This window comes from Charadrius vociferus, unplaced genomic scaffold (genome assembly GCF_000708025.1).
Source record: "Charadrius vociferus isolate BGI_N301 unplaced genomic scaffold, ASM70802v2 scaffold15, whole genome shotgun sequence".
NCBI classification, from domain to species: Eukaryota; Metazoa; Chordata; class Aves; order Charadriiformes; family Charadriidae; genus Charadrius; species Charadrius vociferus.
In genome coordinates, this window is record NW_009650064.1 from 1,041,006 (window position 1) to 1,059,156 (window position 18,151).

The following is an 18,151-nucleotide window of genomic DNA, read 5'->3' on the forward strand; positions in this document are numbered from 1 at the left end:
TCAACGGGCACCAGAGTCCCTCTCTTCAGTCACACAACGTAACTTAACAGAAGCATTTCTAAGTATTGCGCATGACTGCTGAAGTTCAAGAGACTTCCATCCTCTGGTAGAAGCCTACTAAACATGCTAATGTATGAATGCACAGCAACACATGCATAGTGACACAGCCAAGTCCTTAACAGAAAACGCATGATGTAAAACCAAAACAAAGATCTAGCTTGCATATCTGATATACTATTCATAAAGAGACAACATTTAAGAAACATTTTGGAAAAACTATTCTTATTTTGAGGACTGCTAACGCGACGCATCTTTACACATTGTGTGCAGTTTCATTCAAGAAGCCTGCGACTTCCAGACTTCCTCTTCTCTCTGCTGATCCAGTATCATCCAGCTTTGTCATACAGCATTATGATCATACCGCATTTTAAAATGTAAGACACAACAAGCAGCTGTTTCACTAGCAACCAAGCACTGAAGTGTAGGGTAAACAATGGAAGCCAAGTTATAAACAAAATGCAATTAAGAATACAATAACTTAAGACAGCAGTGCATTCTGAAATTGAAATGTCCATTTTAATATAGAAATGTTGTAGGTTACAGTCTGGATCCGATAAAGAACTTAAGCACCTACATCCAATACTCCAATCCTGAAAAACCTTCAGATGTTACGTCACCAGGACACATAACCACTGTTTGTGACCTTCATGTTTCTACAAATACACAGAACAGAATTGAGACACTCCAGAAGATACAGTTAATACTGAACTGTTGAGTGTCTAACTCAAATACTGTATCAGGAAGGCAGAACTTAATTTGCAAGTAATGGCTTGATCTAGTAAACATTTTTAAACCATGTCTAAAGTTCCAACTGAAAGTCAGAGTACCGCTTTCCAGAAGTATTGCATCTATATTTTCTACAGAAATTGAATATGCAAAAGCAAAGGTAATGATTATGAAATACAAGTCCAGAACATGACCCAGTGAATCTGGGAAAAATCATTTGCAAATATCTATCAACTCATGCTTTGTTTTGGAAGTTAACATCTAGACAGCTTTAAATCAAAATGATTTTCTGTATTTTCCAAACAATGGAAACAATAAAACAGACAAGCTTCCAACTACTTTAAGACCAGCTTGCAGGTCCTAAGACAAGAAATTTCCTGTTTTCAAATATCTTGTTGATGAGTATTTAGATTTATGTGGACCTGCAGTATGACTCAATGCTGAATAAATAAGATCAAATGACAGGGGCAAGGGGGGGCAGGGGGAGGAGGAAGAACCAACACTTCAAATAATTATTCTAGTACAGAACAATTCTTCAGTTTACTTAACAGATTTCAGGTTTAAATAGGAACTGATGTCCTTAACCCATTTCTTCACAAGTGCCCAAGATGAAATTTCTTTAACACCTCTGAAACATTTAGCTGTGGCCACACTCAGTAATTATATATATATATGTGGGGTTTTTGCATCAATACTCTGCCTGATGACCACAGATCTGATCCATCAGCATAAATCCTGTATTTCCAATACTGCATGATGATAAAGACACTTAATAGCTGTAGCACCTTACACAGGTATTGTTTTGATTGTTCTAGACTCAAATCTAGAATCTAAAGACAGATCAGCACTCTATGTCAATAAGTCATTATCACATACAGAAATAAAAAGTGCCTTTCTACACATACAGTCAATATAATGGTGCACCCCAGTTTACCAGCTCCCTATCAAAAAAGTTAACTAAAGAATACAGCAGACCAAGTCCTTTTAGTGTTCCTGGAATGTCATTAACTTTGAGAATTAGCTTCACAGACCAACAGATGAAGCATTAAATAAGCAAATTAATGTATTCTGATCTCTATACTTCCACCCCCCCCTCCCCCCCAAGAGACCAACTAGTCCTTTACCAAGATACAAATAGAAGGTGCCAAAATGTTATGATAAAATTCACATGGGAAAGCACAAATTGTGTCATTTCTCCTTTGTGCACTAATGTTTTTTAAGCAAGTAGTCATTTCCATTGTTTCCCCCCTAATGCCCTCCTCCCTGTGCTAAATTGTTAGAGCACAGCAATTTCCTTTGTATCTAGCGTTATTAAAACAGTAAAAACCTTGCTTGGAAAATTAGTCTCAGTTATTCTTACTGCCCAGATATGATAAACTGATCCTCTAAAGATTTTAATGGATCATTTACATGTGCATGCCAACTTCTGTTGAAAAATATTTGAGCTTCTCAGCACACTTTAGGTGCACACAAGTTCAGTGGAAAGTTGATTTACCTAACCATGAGATATGGTTAATGACATTTTACACAAGTACTTGTTTTCCATGTCTTTTTCCTTCAATGGTCAACTTCAGAATGCCACCTGCCACTTCATATAGCACCAGCAGTAGAAACAAGGTTCTACAATCCATTTTAGGAAAACAGTAGTAGAATAACCAGATAACTGAATTTTCTGGAATTGATGAATCAGATATCACTCCCCTGCCCCCCTTTTTTATTTTATTTAAGAGTGCAGATTTTTTTCCTGAATTAAAAAAGTTAGAGTCTGCAAGAAAGGTTATAGAAAATAATGTATACCAGGCAGCACTTACTATAATCTTCCTTCAAGTTGTTCTATGACCAAGCATGGTTCATAATTTTGTTTTGTGTTTTTGTTGTGTGTGTTGTTTTTTTTTTTAATATTCAATGTATATGCAATGCAATATCATTTATCCTTTACAGGCAATGTCAACAACACTTCTTTTCTAAAAGCAATCTTTTATGCAGCCATAAGAAACTATTCACAGCTGTTTTATAGAAATGGGGAATAGCTGTGTTTCTTAAAAACTCATTTCTCAACCAGGATTTAGAGACTGTAGAATTCAAGCAGTTTTTCCTTTTCACTCATTTTAAATTTCTTCAGGCATAAGACCAATCCTATCAGCAGCGCTTGAGGACCCTGCTTTCAAATACTGTGGTACCATGCCTTTACCAGCATCAGGTGACAAGTCCTTAATGTTTTCAGTATGTGGTACTAATTGGCATCAAAATGATGTTAATGCATCAGCAGCTGTCTCACAGCAAGTACCTTAACACTGTGTCATTAATGTCTACACACATTACCATATACACAACTCAAACTTGAAAGGGAAACAAAATTAGACCTTAAAGTAGGGATAGAAGTTGTTTCCGAGGCACTGCACAACAGAAACAGTCAGCTTGCTGTCAAACCTTGCCATGTTTAGATGCAAGTACAGAATAAGCTTTGGGAAAAACATTTGTTTATCAACACATAGGTTTCCAAACCATATTAATCGTTTGCGCTAACAGAAAAAGAAAGCCATTAGCACTTGAACTTATACAAACTAAGTAAAAAAAGAATACCATGATAAATATACCTTTACACCCCCAAGGCTCAGTGCAGATGGTAAAAAAACCCCACCCAAATAAAAACATCACGCAACCCAAAACAGCCTGTTCCTTGGTGTATGTCCATTCACTTACGTACAAAAAGGGAAAAGAGATATTTGAGGAAAATAGATGGGGATAACACCACCAAGAAACAAAGAGCACGGTTTCTTCTGTTACATAACATATAAAATAAAATTCTTGCCTATTTATGTCTAGTGGACACCAGAGACAAGTCTTTAGCATGGACTGATCTTAAGTGAAAAGTATCTCTCTATCAAGAGAGAGCTTTGCCAGTGGGACACGCAGAGACCTCTCAGGAAGACAGATACTGAGGAACATCATCAGCAACAGGAGCTACAAGGTACTCCACACAGAGCTTGTTTTAAACTCTAAGCAACTGAATTTGGCACTTACTACAAATTACTCACCTTTACTGATGGTAACATTAGCTATTAGTAGGTTCATGGTTATTTTGAATAAGTCAGTTATCTATTAAGTGTGTAGCATATAATGCAGAAAGTCAGCTAAAGGATTCCCTGAATTTTACTTTTTTTGGACACTTCATACAGTGCAGCATTTGATCAAACTGATGTTTAATATGACAGCAGGAGTCTTGACCTCTTTGCCACTAGATCACACGAGGTTACATCTACTGGATTACTTCAGGGAAAAGGCTGATAGGAAATAGACTACTCTGTATACAGGTAGAAGAAGAAAGCATAAGCAGGTGGTAAGTGGAGTGAGTTCAGACTAAGAGTTCAGTCCTATTAATTGATCCATTTCATAAACTTATAAATCTACCCCTACTACTTCTTTCATATGTTGCTCATCTTTGCTTTTGCTTGTTCCTTCTTCTCATAGTTCCTTTTCCACTACAGAAAAAGCACAGTATTTCCCTGAAGTCTCTTGACAAAAAGCTGCAGCTGAATGTGTTAACATAGAACTATCAAAGAAGTAAAAGGTGTCTCAGAGCACCACACCTGGGTTATCCATTAATCCTCTTCCCTCTTTCTCCAGTTTTACGATGTTGTACAACTATAGCAGAGAGAACATTTTTTGGAAAAGAAAGCTACTCCACAAGCTTCCTCTTTCAGTAGATAAAAAATACATTGTGATGCATTTGGACATCAAGAGTTTGCTCTCCATTTCTCTTCCACCCTGAGTTTTCCCATGACTGTTCTGAAGAAGGCAGCCTGGTTTTCATCCCAATACCCACAAAGAGGTTTCAATGACACTGTTCACCACCTATCTTAATTATACCTGGGTCAAGAACTGACAGAGAAAAACCTCATTGGGCTAAAGAAAGTAAGTACATTGATTGAAAATAATGACTGAAATTCAATGGGAATAATGGGTATGACAACAGCAGCTACAATTCCCTGTATGCACTGATGTTTTCTAGCACATTTTTTAAAAACTGCTAAAATGCAATTGTATGCAATGACAGGTTGAACCATCTGGTACTGTCAAACATTTCTGATTAAGTTAGGTTTTTAACAGCTTTCAGATTTGTGCTAGAAGTCAGTCATAAGAAATCACATTACTCAATTTAAATGCACAGAAGACCACATTAGCATATTTCTTGTACTTGCATAACATAGCTTTTTTTTTTTTTTTTAAAAAAAAGTTATCCATCTCACTAATCACGCTAACTTCTAAATCCAGAAAATTATTATTTGGTAATCTTAAAAGAACCAAACTTGACATAATTTTCACGTAACACATATGGAAAGAGCAATATTTTGGAAATATGTCTTCTACAATTATTTCCAGAGGAGACCTAAATAAAGGCTTAAGGCATGACCTCACCCTGTAGTAAATAACTTACAGACTTTAATACATGTAGAAAAAGTACTGCTTCTACTGTCTTTAGAAATAACTCCTAAAAAATTACAAGATTTAATCCTGAAGAAAAATTTGCACTATTTTCTGTGGAAATTATTCTGTAATTATATTAAGGTGCAAAGTTACTGAAGAGGTCATTAAAAGAGGGACATACTGTTCCTAAAACCATAATATTGATCACTTGGCCACTGGTCCCCATGTTCCAAAAGGCCAAATTTTAAAAACAGCAAATACTTAACAAAAGCTCTGAGCAAAAGTCGACACCAAAATATATTGCAGGTAAGAATACTCAAGCAATACATATGCTGAAAATGTGTATATTCAAAAGACATGCTTTTATGATACTAACTTCAATGTCCCAAAGCAAAAATGGTCAATGCAGAAATCACTGAGCTGCATATAGTGTTTTGTAACCGCAGCCTAATACTTCAGCTAAGTGAGTGAGAAGTTTGAAGTCAGAGTTCTACTATGATTCTAAGTTTTGGAGATAAGAAGAAAACTATTAGCCATAGTTAGACTGTTTTTAAGATTTCTTTTACACGCCACATAAAACACAAGCATAGACTTCCTTAATTTCAACATGCTCCATTGTGGGCAGGGCAGGGGGAGGAGGAAGAAAAGGAGGCGGGGTGGGGGGGTGGAAATCAGTCTTAGAGTCAGAGATTGCAATTGCTGTCCTGAGACTCAAGTTAAACATTGCTGATGGGATACTTCTACAATATATATGACAAGAATCATCAAACTTTTGACTGACACTCGAATGCACAAGACTACAATTGCTTTAACTGTATGTACACTACAAAGCAAAGCCACGTAGACATGTAAAGATGTGTCCATAGAAACACAGTGGACACAGATTCACATGAAAGAAATGTGTTTGTAATAAAAAATAAAGAGATAGTTCCAGTTACAGCATATTACTAAAATCCATGCAACAGCATCTTAATGTATGAAGAAGTTATAACTGAGAAGTTAATTACTGGATTATTGGAAAAACATGTCATTAATATATTAATTTGCCTTTTTTGTTGTCGCCTCATCCCTCTTTTGAGACTTACCAATAAGTATTCAACATTCTAGAGAGAGGAATAATAAATATCAGAAAACTGTCAGTTTACTTGTCAGAAAACTAAGTCTGCTTCACTAAAGTTGCAACTTCTTTGCTGCACTCACATTCCTTTCAAGTCTGAGTTTTAAGTTACAATTTGCTCCATACAAAAATGACTTGTAGTTGTGAAATGTTGTCCTGAACTGATGTTAGAGCAAAGCATTAGGATGGCACAAACTAAACAGTCATGATCATAGTAAGCAGACTAATAAAGCACATTGCTTTGTTTTTCTTACTGAAAAGTATTTGACACTATTTTAACTATATTCCTATGAAAGTATTAAAAAAAAAAAAAAAGAAGAAATCTTTGACACTTCTTCCTTACCTCCCACTCTTTAGCAGCATCTTCAGTAGTAGATTCTTCACTAGTTTCAGGCTCTTCCTTCTTTTTTACCACTATAAATCCAGGTTCCCGAAGAGATTCCCCAGTTTCTTCTGCATATATCTCTGGACTCCACTGGATAAAGAAGACATACAAGTGATCTGTCCTAGAGAAGTCAAGCAATGATACAGAAAAGAAAAATAAGGTAAATTTATGATCTTTTAGGTCATGTTTAATAATTATGAAGTATTTAAGGTTAAAATGAAAATACTTACTATTTCATTTTTTACTAGATATTAGAGACACATTAAAAACCCAACAACCAGTCTGTATTTTTTTTTCTTTTTAATTATATGAAGCTGACACTGCAGCAAAAAGAGGAAACAAGCTGGCAATTGACTAGCAGTGTTTTCATATACAAGTACAGTCCTTCAACTACTCCTAACCTGTTGGAAACCTCTGTTTACAACTGAAATAACTTCCAAAATAAAACACTAAGATTTTTTTATTTTGAGTTCCATAAAGACATAAACAAAATTGGAACTTCAGAGTGTCTGCATGCCTGTTTTCCCCACCCCTGAAGAAGAGCTGAACACTCCCAAGACATGTAACCAAAATTATACAGACTGAGAGAATTACTACAGATATGAGGAAGTAGGGCTGAATGTGTGCATATATATAGCTAGATCATAAACTACAGACTACTCTAACTGCAATACTGCAGTAGGTATCAAGATTCAAAGTTACCTCATTTTAAGTTATCTGCCACAAATGGCATGGTTCTCCAGTTTGGAAGAACAAAAAAAAAAAAAAAAACACAAAAAAAAACCCAAATTCCCAGAAGAAAGTTATTTACAGCCTTAATAGATGTCAATCTATACTCTCTGAGCATTTCCTGTAGGTGCACAGACGGAGCATTTGGAAAAATGCAATGAATCCACCAATACCTCTTCATCATGGAAAAGACAGCTTCTGAGCTAGAGCTTTATGGCTCTGGTTACCCAGAGTGAGAATATTCCTTATGTCCCTCTTCAGAGGTATTTGCTACAGTGAACGTGTATACTGGATTATCATGAAGAACAGTATTTGGATTCCCGGCCTGCCGCCCCCTTAAACTCCTGCAAAACTGCAAGAGATACAGAGCAGCAAAGTCTCTCAAAACTGCAGCTGTGATTTTCATGTGCCTCTGTCTAATAGGATGCAGCACACAGGTATGTAATAATAGTCTCTTAACAGGGTCAGGTATTCAAAGTTACCCATGTTAAAATTAAGGTTCCTGGACAATACTGATGAAAGGAAAAAAAAAACCACTCCAAAGCAAAAAAAAAAAAAAAGGACAAATCTTTCCCTGACAGCAAGAGAGAATAAAACATTTCAGATGCATAAGGCTAGATAAGTTCTATGACAAAGTCAGAACAAGAAGCTGCAGACTCCTCACAATGAGGCATCAATTTTTAAAAGGCTTACAAGCAAGAAAATTTTTTAAAAAATAAAATCCTGATTTTAACTTTTTAAGAACTTGAAACATAGTAATCTGTTCCTTATCCATGCCCTGTGTGTCCTAATTCCCCATGCAGTTAGAGAGAGAAACCCTTCATAAGTGAAGCAATATCCAAGGAGATCAGATACAAACTGTAAACTAAGAATTATTTCTTAGGGATAAATTTTGTTTCATGCTGAGGATAAGTACTTGCTCTGCTACATTAGAAAATGAACCAAAGAGACAGTAAACATTTTAATCAGCTGACATAGACATCACTGCCATATGTGAAACATTTACCTGTTTTCAAACGAAATATGATATGAATAGAACAAGAATATTGGAGTTGAATGTGACGACAAGAGGTCACCTGCCCCAGACAGGATTAGCGATACCAGAATCAGTGTGACTGACATTTGTCTCAAGAAACTGTATAATCTCCACCACTAAACACTTGCAGGGATGATGTTTAAAAGCATGTTAGTGATGTGCTAGCATAGACTCAATTCTCCCTGTTGGAAAACTTAAATATTTTTGATGTAATTTCAGTCCATTATACATCTCCATTCACAGTGGACATGGAAAAAAAAAAAAAAAAAACAAACCAAAAAACCCTACTGCCTTTCTTATTCCAGCCAACTTTTAAGTATGGAATGATTTTATGTTTGTAATAAACCTTTTCTCCTTTAGATTAAAGAACCCACTTACTTCTAATTTTCTTTATATGTTACACTTTCTAGGCATTAATTAGTCTTGCTGTTTTCCTCTGGACTCTCTCCAATTGATCCATATCTGTCCTCAACTGCAGTGCCCCAACTGGACATTCTATGCCATTCAGCTCAAAAGAAAAGATGGAAAAGTGATGTGATCATTGTGTGTAGGTATTTATACAAGATGATAGCTGATAGTTTTTTGTTGTTGTTTCTTTCTTTTTACCCCCCCTCTTCTGACAAGGATACCAATACCCCCAAAAATCACATTCAACTTGAAAATAATTTAGAGTTTCCTAGCAGTAAAGATCATTTAAGAATTCAAGACTTTACCAGTGAGTGAGCATGGACATGTCACATCTTTGAATCATTGCAACAAATTTAGATATTTTTCCAGTAGATACGATTAAGTTACTCCCTAGAAAAATTTTATCTTCCATATACAAAGATAAGACAAAAGAACCCCAGCTAGCTGTTCTGAACTCAGAGCTTTAAGAAGTAGAGAGAATTTTTAGAAAGTTTCCAAATAATGGGAAGCATACATAATGACAATAAAAACTCGGTTGCAGAACTCGCTTCCTTCACCAGATACCACTTACTTGAATCTTTATTTCATTATTCACTTACTACAAACACAAGCTTAAATAATACCATGAGAAACTATTGGCTGAACCTGCAAGTAACCCAACTAAATCAGTAAAACTTCAGTATTCCAGTGTTAAGTACACACCAATCATCAATATCCTCAGTTGTTGACCCTTTTTTTTTTGTGTTGCTTTACAGACACAGTCACTGAAAAAAATTTGTAGAGTGCACACAAAAAAAATATTAAAAAAATCAAAGCTGAAAGACCTATTGGAAAGTGTTGATCTTTAGAGTCTACCTCCTTCTTACCTTTCTTGTGGAACAGCAAACCAGTACTCATGTTTTTTATCTCTCTGTGCATACTGTTGCATTGATGCACTTGCTTGCGAAACAAATGTTTTTCTCATGGGTTTTCCAACCCTGAGACGCAAAAACTTGTGAGAGCGATGTCGTCTTTTTTCTTTTGTAAGAGAAGAACCTATTAGTAAAGAAAAAGTAAGCTATCCACAATGTACAAAAGAGCTTAACAAAATTATTAGTCAATTTTGTATCAGGCAATAAAGGTATATAGGATATATGTAAGTAATAGGAAATTGGGTAACATAGGTAGTAATAATTACCTGTCCTTTTTTTGTTACATAAATTGCATCAGCAGAATTAACTTCAGAGTATACAACACATTCAAATAATTCTAACATTCATTTCTGCTTCCAACCTCAGCTCACATTCTGACAGTTTCACCCATGCTTGAAAGCATTTCAGAAAACATTCTCAATGCACATCCCTCAATACTGAATCAGATGTCCCTCCCACTGTTAAAAAGATATTCCATACACATACAAACGACACAGTGTTAAATAAGTACTTAGGCCTGATTCACATATGTCAAACCTGTTCATTAGTTACTCTTAATTTAAAAAAGAAAAGTTCTGGCACTAGTAATAGAAGATTAAGATGAATTTTAATTTGTTAGCTATATCAAACACTTCAAAGGTACGAACACCATTTCAGGATGAAGTACGCTGGATGTTGTGGTATGGGATTTTTCCCTCCAGTAGTATATTTAACTGAACTAATAGAATTATATGATTACCCTCAAGGTCTGGATTGTCAACTCAGCACAAGGTAAAGGAAGAAGCCCTCTCAAAATTGTTTCTTTGCTAGATTAATTGCTCAAATCCTACAAAAAGGAGCCCCAGCCACACGAAACTTATTAAAGCAAGTAAGGAAAACTTAAGTTTAAGAGTTATGATCAGCTATGACAACAGAAGATTTAGCCTACCTCTGGTGTTACATGTACATACAGGTATGTTCCTATTTTCTAGGACACTCATCTTTTCTTTACAGCTAAAGTTCTTCTTCAGTGTCTGTGCAGACTAGAGATGCACTACGAAAACATCGACTTTCAGATTCATAAACATCTCTACTGTATGTTTTCTCTATTAGATTTTCACCACAAAGTTTAGAATAACATTGTTCCACAAAAGAATTTTTTTTTCCAGTAAATATTTAAATCTCTGCCTCCTAATTTTCAGTTAGAATATGTTAGATTTATACCTGCAGTACACAGTATGGTAAATAGTCATAATACGCATGATTTGGAAGTATTTTATAAATCTGTAAGCTCAACGGTAAATTGTCAGATAAAACCACCCAAAACGAACCCAAAATGAACAAAAAACCCTGTTTCATAAGACTGGCACACGAATTTTGTGGCAGTGTTAGAGAAGTAGTCTTAAAATTATCTGATATTTGGGATTTTAGTCCTTCAGTTGCAGCAGTTTAGAACTTCTCTGACACAGAGCTCAGAGAAGGGGGATTTGTATCATACCTTAGAAAAGAAAAATGAGTAAGATTTAGTTCCAGCCAGCTGAGAATGAAAACAAACAATTTAGCCCTGCCCCCAAATCTCAAAAGGGCTATTTCAGATGCTTTTTTTGGTGTGTTCTCCAATATATTTTTGTATAGTTGATACAGAATTCATCAGAAAAAAAGATTTTAGTAATTGCTGTTGTGCCATGCTTTTTCCCCCCCTTTCAATCTTGCCCAATATCCAGCTAACTAACCAGCAAACAGATGTGTTATCTTTAATGAGATTTCAGCTTGTTTATACACACAAAACTAGAGACCAGTATAATTTCTCAAAGTATCAACTACATGTAGCATCTATTTCAGTCCAGTGTTTAACATAAGTGTCTGTAAAAATAGACGAGAATGCGAGTCCTGTGTAATTTAAAAAAAAAATCCAAGGGAGGCCTTTTTAGCTATTCTAGACTACTCATAGTTATCAACTTGCATTGCATCACCTATTCAACATTCTGAACAAACAGATCATTAATTCCAAACTCAGAAACATTTCACCTCTGTGAATATCAACAAATGGTGGCTCCCAAAAACCAAGATGCTCAAGACTCAGGAGAAAGAAGAAATTTAACTAAGTCCTTGCTAAACGCAGGAGATAGAGACCTATATAGGCAATTTAATGATACAAAGCTCATAGTATGACCACTTTGGAATTTTAGTCTGATAGACAAGATATTAGTGTTTGCAGTGTTTCAATTTTTTCATGACCTAATAGACCTGTCATATTTAGTCTTAGGTGACCTTCAAGAGTTAAGCAATAGATCTATGTGTTTACCTTGGCTCTCTTTAAACCTGCCTGTAGACAAAGCCAGTAGAAGCTTCACCAAATCTATTTAGATTAAGAAATATTAATCCCTAATTCACTGTTTTATTTGCATTCTGTTAATACAACATGCAAGAATAACAAACATACAATAATTCCAACTGAACTTGGACTGAAGTCATTGGCACAAATCTCCAAAGAGTAACCTGTGCTTCCTTTATTTTTGGCGTTAATAAATTATTTTTCTGTCTACTTTACTCCCACAACTGTCAGTGAGGCTGTGACACGATGCATAGAAGGTTTCTAGCCAGCACCCCTCTGTCCGACTGTATGCAGATGGTTTTTTGATTATATATGTATATACTGTCACTGTACAGATCATCCTGCATGAAAAACCTGCAGTGTCACTCGATACAATCATGACACAACCTTTTAAAAAAACAACAAAACTAAGTATCTAATGCAAGTGAATTACAAATAATATGCAATTATAATTCAACTGTAATTCATCCTTTACTTTGAGAGTGGCAGAGCACTGGAACAGGCTGCACAGAGAGGCTGTAGAATCTCCTTCTCTGGAGGTATTCAAAACCCACCTGGATGCGTTCCTGTGCAACCCGCTGCGAGTGAAAACCTGCTCTGGCGGGTGGGTTGGACTAGGTGCTCTCCAGAGGTCCCTTCCAACCCCTACCATTCCGTGATTCTGTGAGAAGCAGCAATTGTGGCAAAGAACACTTGCGCTTGCATTTTTTAAAAGTCACAAAATGTAACTACTGCTAGCTGACATTTTTGCCAGAGGATTTCCTCTACTATTTAAGGCATAAAAGCCAAACTTCTCACATAATAATGCAACTATTAATCTGCTTCAAATTTCAGAATTCAGTTACTTCCTTAACAGGACAAGGAAACACCACCAAAAACTATCATATAAGATTCTGAAGTGTAAGATGAATTTCTGTCAACCAAAGAATACACCTCTCTATTCAATACAATCTCAACTTTTAATTATTAATGTAAAAAATTTGACCTTCAAATGCACTTCACATATAAGCTTGTGACAGGCACTATAGATATGTTTTCTTTCTAGCTCTCAAAATCTTGCACAATTAAAAACAACTAGTTTACCTCCATTAGGAAGATGGTAAGGCACCAGAAAGTAACCTATGAATTTTTAAAAAGCAAACTCAAATACATACAGAAACATCTTTAAGTTACTTTAAAAAGACATGACTTTTATTTTTTTTTTAAATATGTCTATTGAAGTTACTCAATTCAAGATAACTTCCAACTGATAATCCTAGGGTCTGACCTTTGCAGAGGAGCAAAGGTACTCAAGAAATAAGCCTGGTCGTTCCCCATATTCATAGCATTAGTTTCTTACAATCTAACTCTTATCCCCAGATATGCTTTTTGTATACTCAACATTGTTCCAGCGGGCGTGAAAGTATGGTAAGATGCAAGTGAAACAAAGTTCTGGAAGTATCAAACGGTGTTAAGCTTCCAGTGTTTGCTGTTTACATCATAAACCTTAACCACAAGGCAGACATGCTATAAATAAGATGAAATTCATTCCCCGAAATTCATTCATACACATGTGCACTGGGATCAAAATTTAAGTGTCAGCTAGCTGATTGCTGAGGAACATTTTTAATTTTGAGCTCATTGGTCACTACCAATGCATCATGGATCTAATTTTACAGGCTCACTTAAATCTTCCCTACAAAGATACTGTGTTTTAATATTATCATAATTTCAGTGAGGAAAAATGACAGTAACAAAAGTATCCATGTTTTCAGTTTCCTCAGCAATTTTTCCCCGCTTGGTTTATCTAAGGTGCAACTTAAGCATATCTTCAAACCAATGAGAAACGTAAGCAATATATCGGGATACTTGTTCTACAGAATAAAAAACAGTAAAAATTCTGATAAGCTGGAAGGAGATACACTGTAAATCTGAAGGCTGGCACATAAATACTGACTCACCTTCTGATTGCCCATCTCCTGCAGTCACAGTTTTCTGATTGACTTCTTTCTGCGAATCCTGTTGCATGTTTTCTCTTTGTTGTTTCGTTTGTTGCATAGTGTGGGTCTTCCAGAGTTTGCGGAGTTCCTCAACTTCCGTCTCCGAGTCTCGCGTTCGCTCTCTCACTACTTTTCCTTTGCTAGTTGTCTCTTTCTTTTGAGATTCTGTGGTATCTTCACAAGATGGACGTTCCTCTCCTGTCTTACTCTCTCCTTCTAGTTCTTTTCCTAGTGAGGAGTCTTGATTGCCACCCACTTCTGCCTCTTTGTCATGCCCTTGACTACCATGGGATCCTTGCAAAGACTGCTGGAGGACGTCTGCAATATTTTCACTAGGTGTTTGTCCCCCCTTTATAGACATTACAGCACTTTCTGAACCTAAGCTGTGGGTACCAAAGTGTTTAACATTTACAACCATTTCAGCACTGTGTTTTAAGTCACTGGCAGCTTCATTTGAGTCTGAAATGACTGTTAAACATTCAGCACTAGTCTGGTTTATTGTTTGGACAGATTCTGATGATGCTCCAGAAGATTTGTCTTGTCGAAGCTCATCTGAGGAAACAAGTTCCTCACGTATTGGAGAGAGTTCTGATTCTGTGAAGACATCTTCTGAAAGAGACTCCTCTGTGCTCCTTGGGGCAGTACTAGCACTGTCATTTCCTGTATCCTGAATCCGGGAATCCGTTTCATCTGTATTGCTCTTTGCAGCTTTCTTGGAATGGCAAGGTTCCCTTACAGACAGCTGTTCTACATCTCTGTTGAGCAAATAAGAATGTTATTATAGCAGCTGCCTTTTCCGTCAAGGTCTTTTCTTTAGTAAGTTTTGTCTAATGCTGAAAAAAAATTAAGGGTTCTTTTTAAAAAAAGAAACAAACTAAAAACACTTAATCCAGAGCATCAGTAATAAGAAACACATAAAATATGTTCTTGTAACAGTAAGCTTATGGCAGACCTTTTGGCAGCATGACATACATAGGACTTCCCAAATTCAGGACATTACTTTCACAAGTACAAGCTCTCCTATGAAACCAACAAGATTGTTTCAGATGCTTAAAGGGTAAAAATAAAATAAAAAACAGGGGAAAACAAAAAGCTACACACAACCACAATCTCTAAAGGTAGAAATCCTTCAAAATCTTCTCAGCTTTGTCTACCAGAGAGGCCAGTCCAGTTGTATAGACCTATACCACCCTATTATAAAGTTGACACATAGCTCACTACTAAGATAATGAACAGCAGAAATCCTCTGGTCTAACCTTAACTATCTAAGCTAGTCAATGCAGAACAATAGGAACCATCAAGGGAAGTCTTACCATTCTGCCCACAGCAAATACATAACAGCGATTAGTGTCTTCACCAGTCAGGTACGTAACTTTGAGGCATTTAGGCAAAATAAAAATGAAACTACTTGGTACAACTGAACAATTTAAAGAACAGACATCAAATGTTCATAAATAGTGTAAGAAAAAAAAGGAAGCACAGCAGAAGAAGTTATTTTCCCCAAAGGAATTAATCTTATACAAAGAGGAGGACTATGAGGGGACTGTGAACATACTCAACTATATCTACATGACTCGAGCTTTTCCAGTGTTGTCAAAAAAAGAAAAAAAAAAAAAGAGCAGTACACAACTTTCATAAAAATATTTCTCATGTTTAAACATACTTTTGACTAGAGTTCTCAATGCTAACTCCCTCCCTACCACAAGCACGTTACATCTTCCATTACTTAGTATCAAATGCTTCTAAGAAGCTCTCACCTTAATTTCCCATCTTGAGGAAGGATAAATCCACATTTCTACAAAACTTTTTATTCATTTAGGTCATATTACCAACATTAATGAGACATCGCTAAAATTCAGGATGTTTGCAAAGTATATGGACCCTCTTATCCAAATGTTAACGAGAAGCTGATATTAGCTTGTGCTGATGTAGTAATTTTGCTTACCAAGCATGTGGATTAGAGTTTAAGATTTATCACCTATTAGACTGGGCCGTTTCCTTAATTTTTCACAATCGTGCTGGTAATAGGTGCTTTTTGACAAGCACAACCTAAGGTTCGTGAAATCTGTAGAAAATCTGTATGTTTTCAGACACGTTTTTTTTTTTCCAGTTTCAGCATAGACTGTGGCTTATATGTAGATATGATACAACATGAAATTGCAATTTTGAGCACCAAAGAATCCATCAGTTTTGTGATCAGTTTCCATTATATCAATAATCTTACTTTCAGTATTCAGATTATTTTTCCAAGTTTAAATAGGTTTGACAGTTGGCAAAATTGGGAGATGAAGAGGGTTAATAATAACAGTAGAATATTTAGAAAAAAACAAATAGTGGGAAAACACGATTTACATCTCAAATACATTCAGACACACAGGTCTTGTCAGATCTAGCTATAGCTGTTGGGAGCTCTTGTTATAGACTTAAGAAATTTGAATTTTATTTTCCCCCAAACTTACAAATATACCTCAAATTTTGATGAGGTTAAGGTACAACAGTGCTGGGACTGAAGCAAACACTGTAAGTTAGTGTTCCATGAAACAGTTTATAAAGTTGACAAAAAAGATAAATCAAATTGGACATACAGGGCTCTGAACAAAGTGCGACCTTCTACTATAACATATTTTAATTCCATATGCATTTATATTATGAACAAAACAGAAAATGCATGTGCTACAAGAGCACAAAAATCAACAGGGCATTGAAGGTAAATTTGTAAGTCAACATTAAGAAACTAAACATGCTAGGAAAAAGATTTGTTTTGCAACTGCAATATTATGATTCAAACAGGTAGATTAAAAACAGTCATCTGATTTTCATGATCTCATTACTTGCACTACATATCAATTGAAGTAGGAACTATGAGCAACTTTTAAAAACTCAATCTGGAAAATAAACTTCCAGAAAGCAATCACGCTGAAGTCATCATCATTCTACATCAAAAGCCCCAGAAGTACTGTAGTAATATGTACATTAATTGCTCTTTCAAAAAACACATGACTTCAGGCAGCAAACAAGACCATGCCAAGCTACCCATTTACTACCAGGTCTCTGCTGAAACTGAGCTTAAAAATGGTAAAAGACAGTTATTTCTTCTGGGTGTCCACGTATTTAAGATTATCAAGAAAGATGTGCTTAGCATATTACCTGTAAGAACTGTAAAAGGCCGTTTTTCAGAGTTACTGAGTATCTTTACACCTTACTTAAAATGGTTGGGTTTTTTTTGGTTGTTTTTTTTAAAGAGTTACACATCAGGCAAACAGTTTTACTCTCTCATGCATACAGACAACTCTACCTTGGTTAAAGGAATCCACTTCCCTGCAGTCAGATGGTCAAGGTGGTCTGCAAATGTTTGTGCTTTATGGGGTCTGACAGGTAAAGGTGGCATGATTTTTATTTTTATTTTTTTTTTAATATCCTTTTTGGCTTTAATGATAGAATTTAAGGACCTCTTTCTAAGGACAGTATAAAAATCAGGCAGACAGACTGAAACAGAGTTTTTCCATAGTGCTGTTTAAACTCAGTTTTAAATGACTACCATGCCAACTACCAGGGATTAAAGCTCACAGATCCAAAACAGATCCAAATTCACTCTGTTCACCCCAAACAAGGTTACACCCAAAGGCGAACATGCAGTTCCTCCCCTAGACATAAAAAGGGATAAAATATACTCCTAATGCAATAAAAATATACACAAATCTCACAAAATTAGTCTTATAACAATTAATCAGAGCAACAACAGCTTGAGAAGCAAGGGGAAAATGGTAAACAATAAAGATTTGCACCTAAATGTTGGACTTATCTATCCTGTACAGCAGTTTTCAAATTACCGAATAACCAAATGCATCCGTTACTGTTTTCACAGTGGGGAAGGGGCAGAGGAAGCGGTGTGGTACCTCTTGCTACACACAGATTTTTAAAAGAGACTATTGGAGGAAATTAGAATCCATATATATAGAAGAGGATTTATTCTGTATAGTATATAGGATGTAAGAACTTAAGGTAAAGCAAGTTTTTCCAAGTCAATCTTTGATGGTCTTCTTAAAAAGGAAAAAGGA

The 18,151-nt window shown here is 35.8% G+C and overlaps 1 protein-coding gene across 2 annotated transcripts in view; it reads right to left on the reverse strand.

Moving 5' to 3' along the window:
- Positions 1 to 18,151, reverse strand: part of OXR1 (oxidation resistance 1) — a 146,031-nt gene that overhangs the window by 24,699 nt on the left and 103,181 nt on the right. For both annotated transcript variants that reach the window (XM_009891803.1, XM_009891802.1), the window contains exons 7-9: positions 14,055 to 14,848; positions 9,756 to 9,924; positions 6,675 to 6,837 (exon numbers count right to left, since the gene is read on the reverse strand). In XM_009891803.1, the coding sequence (XP_009890105.1) occupies positions 6,675 to 6,837; positions 9,756 to 9,924; positions 14,055 to 14,848 (1,126 nt within the window). The remainder of the gene's footprint in view (positions 1 to 6,674; positions 6,838 to 9,755; positions 9,925 to 14,054; positions 14,849 to 18,151) is intronic.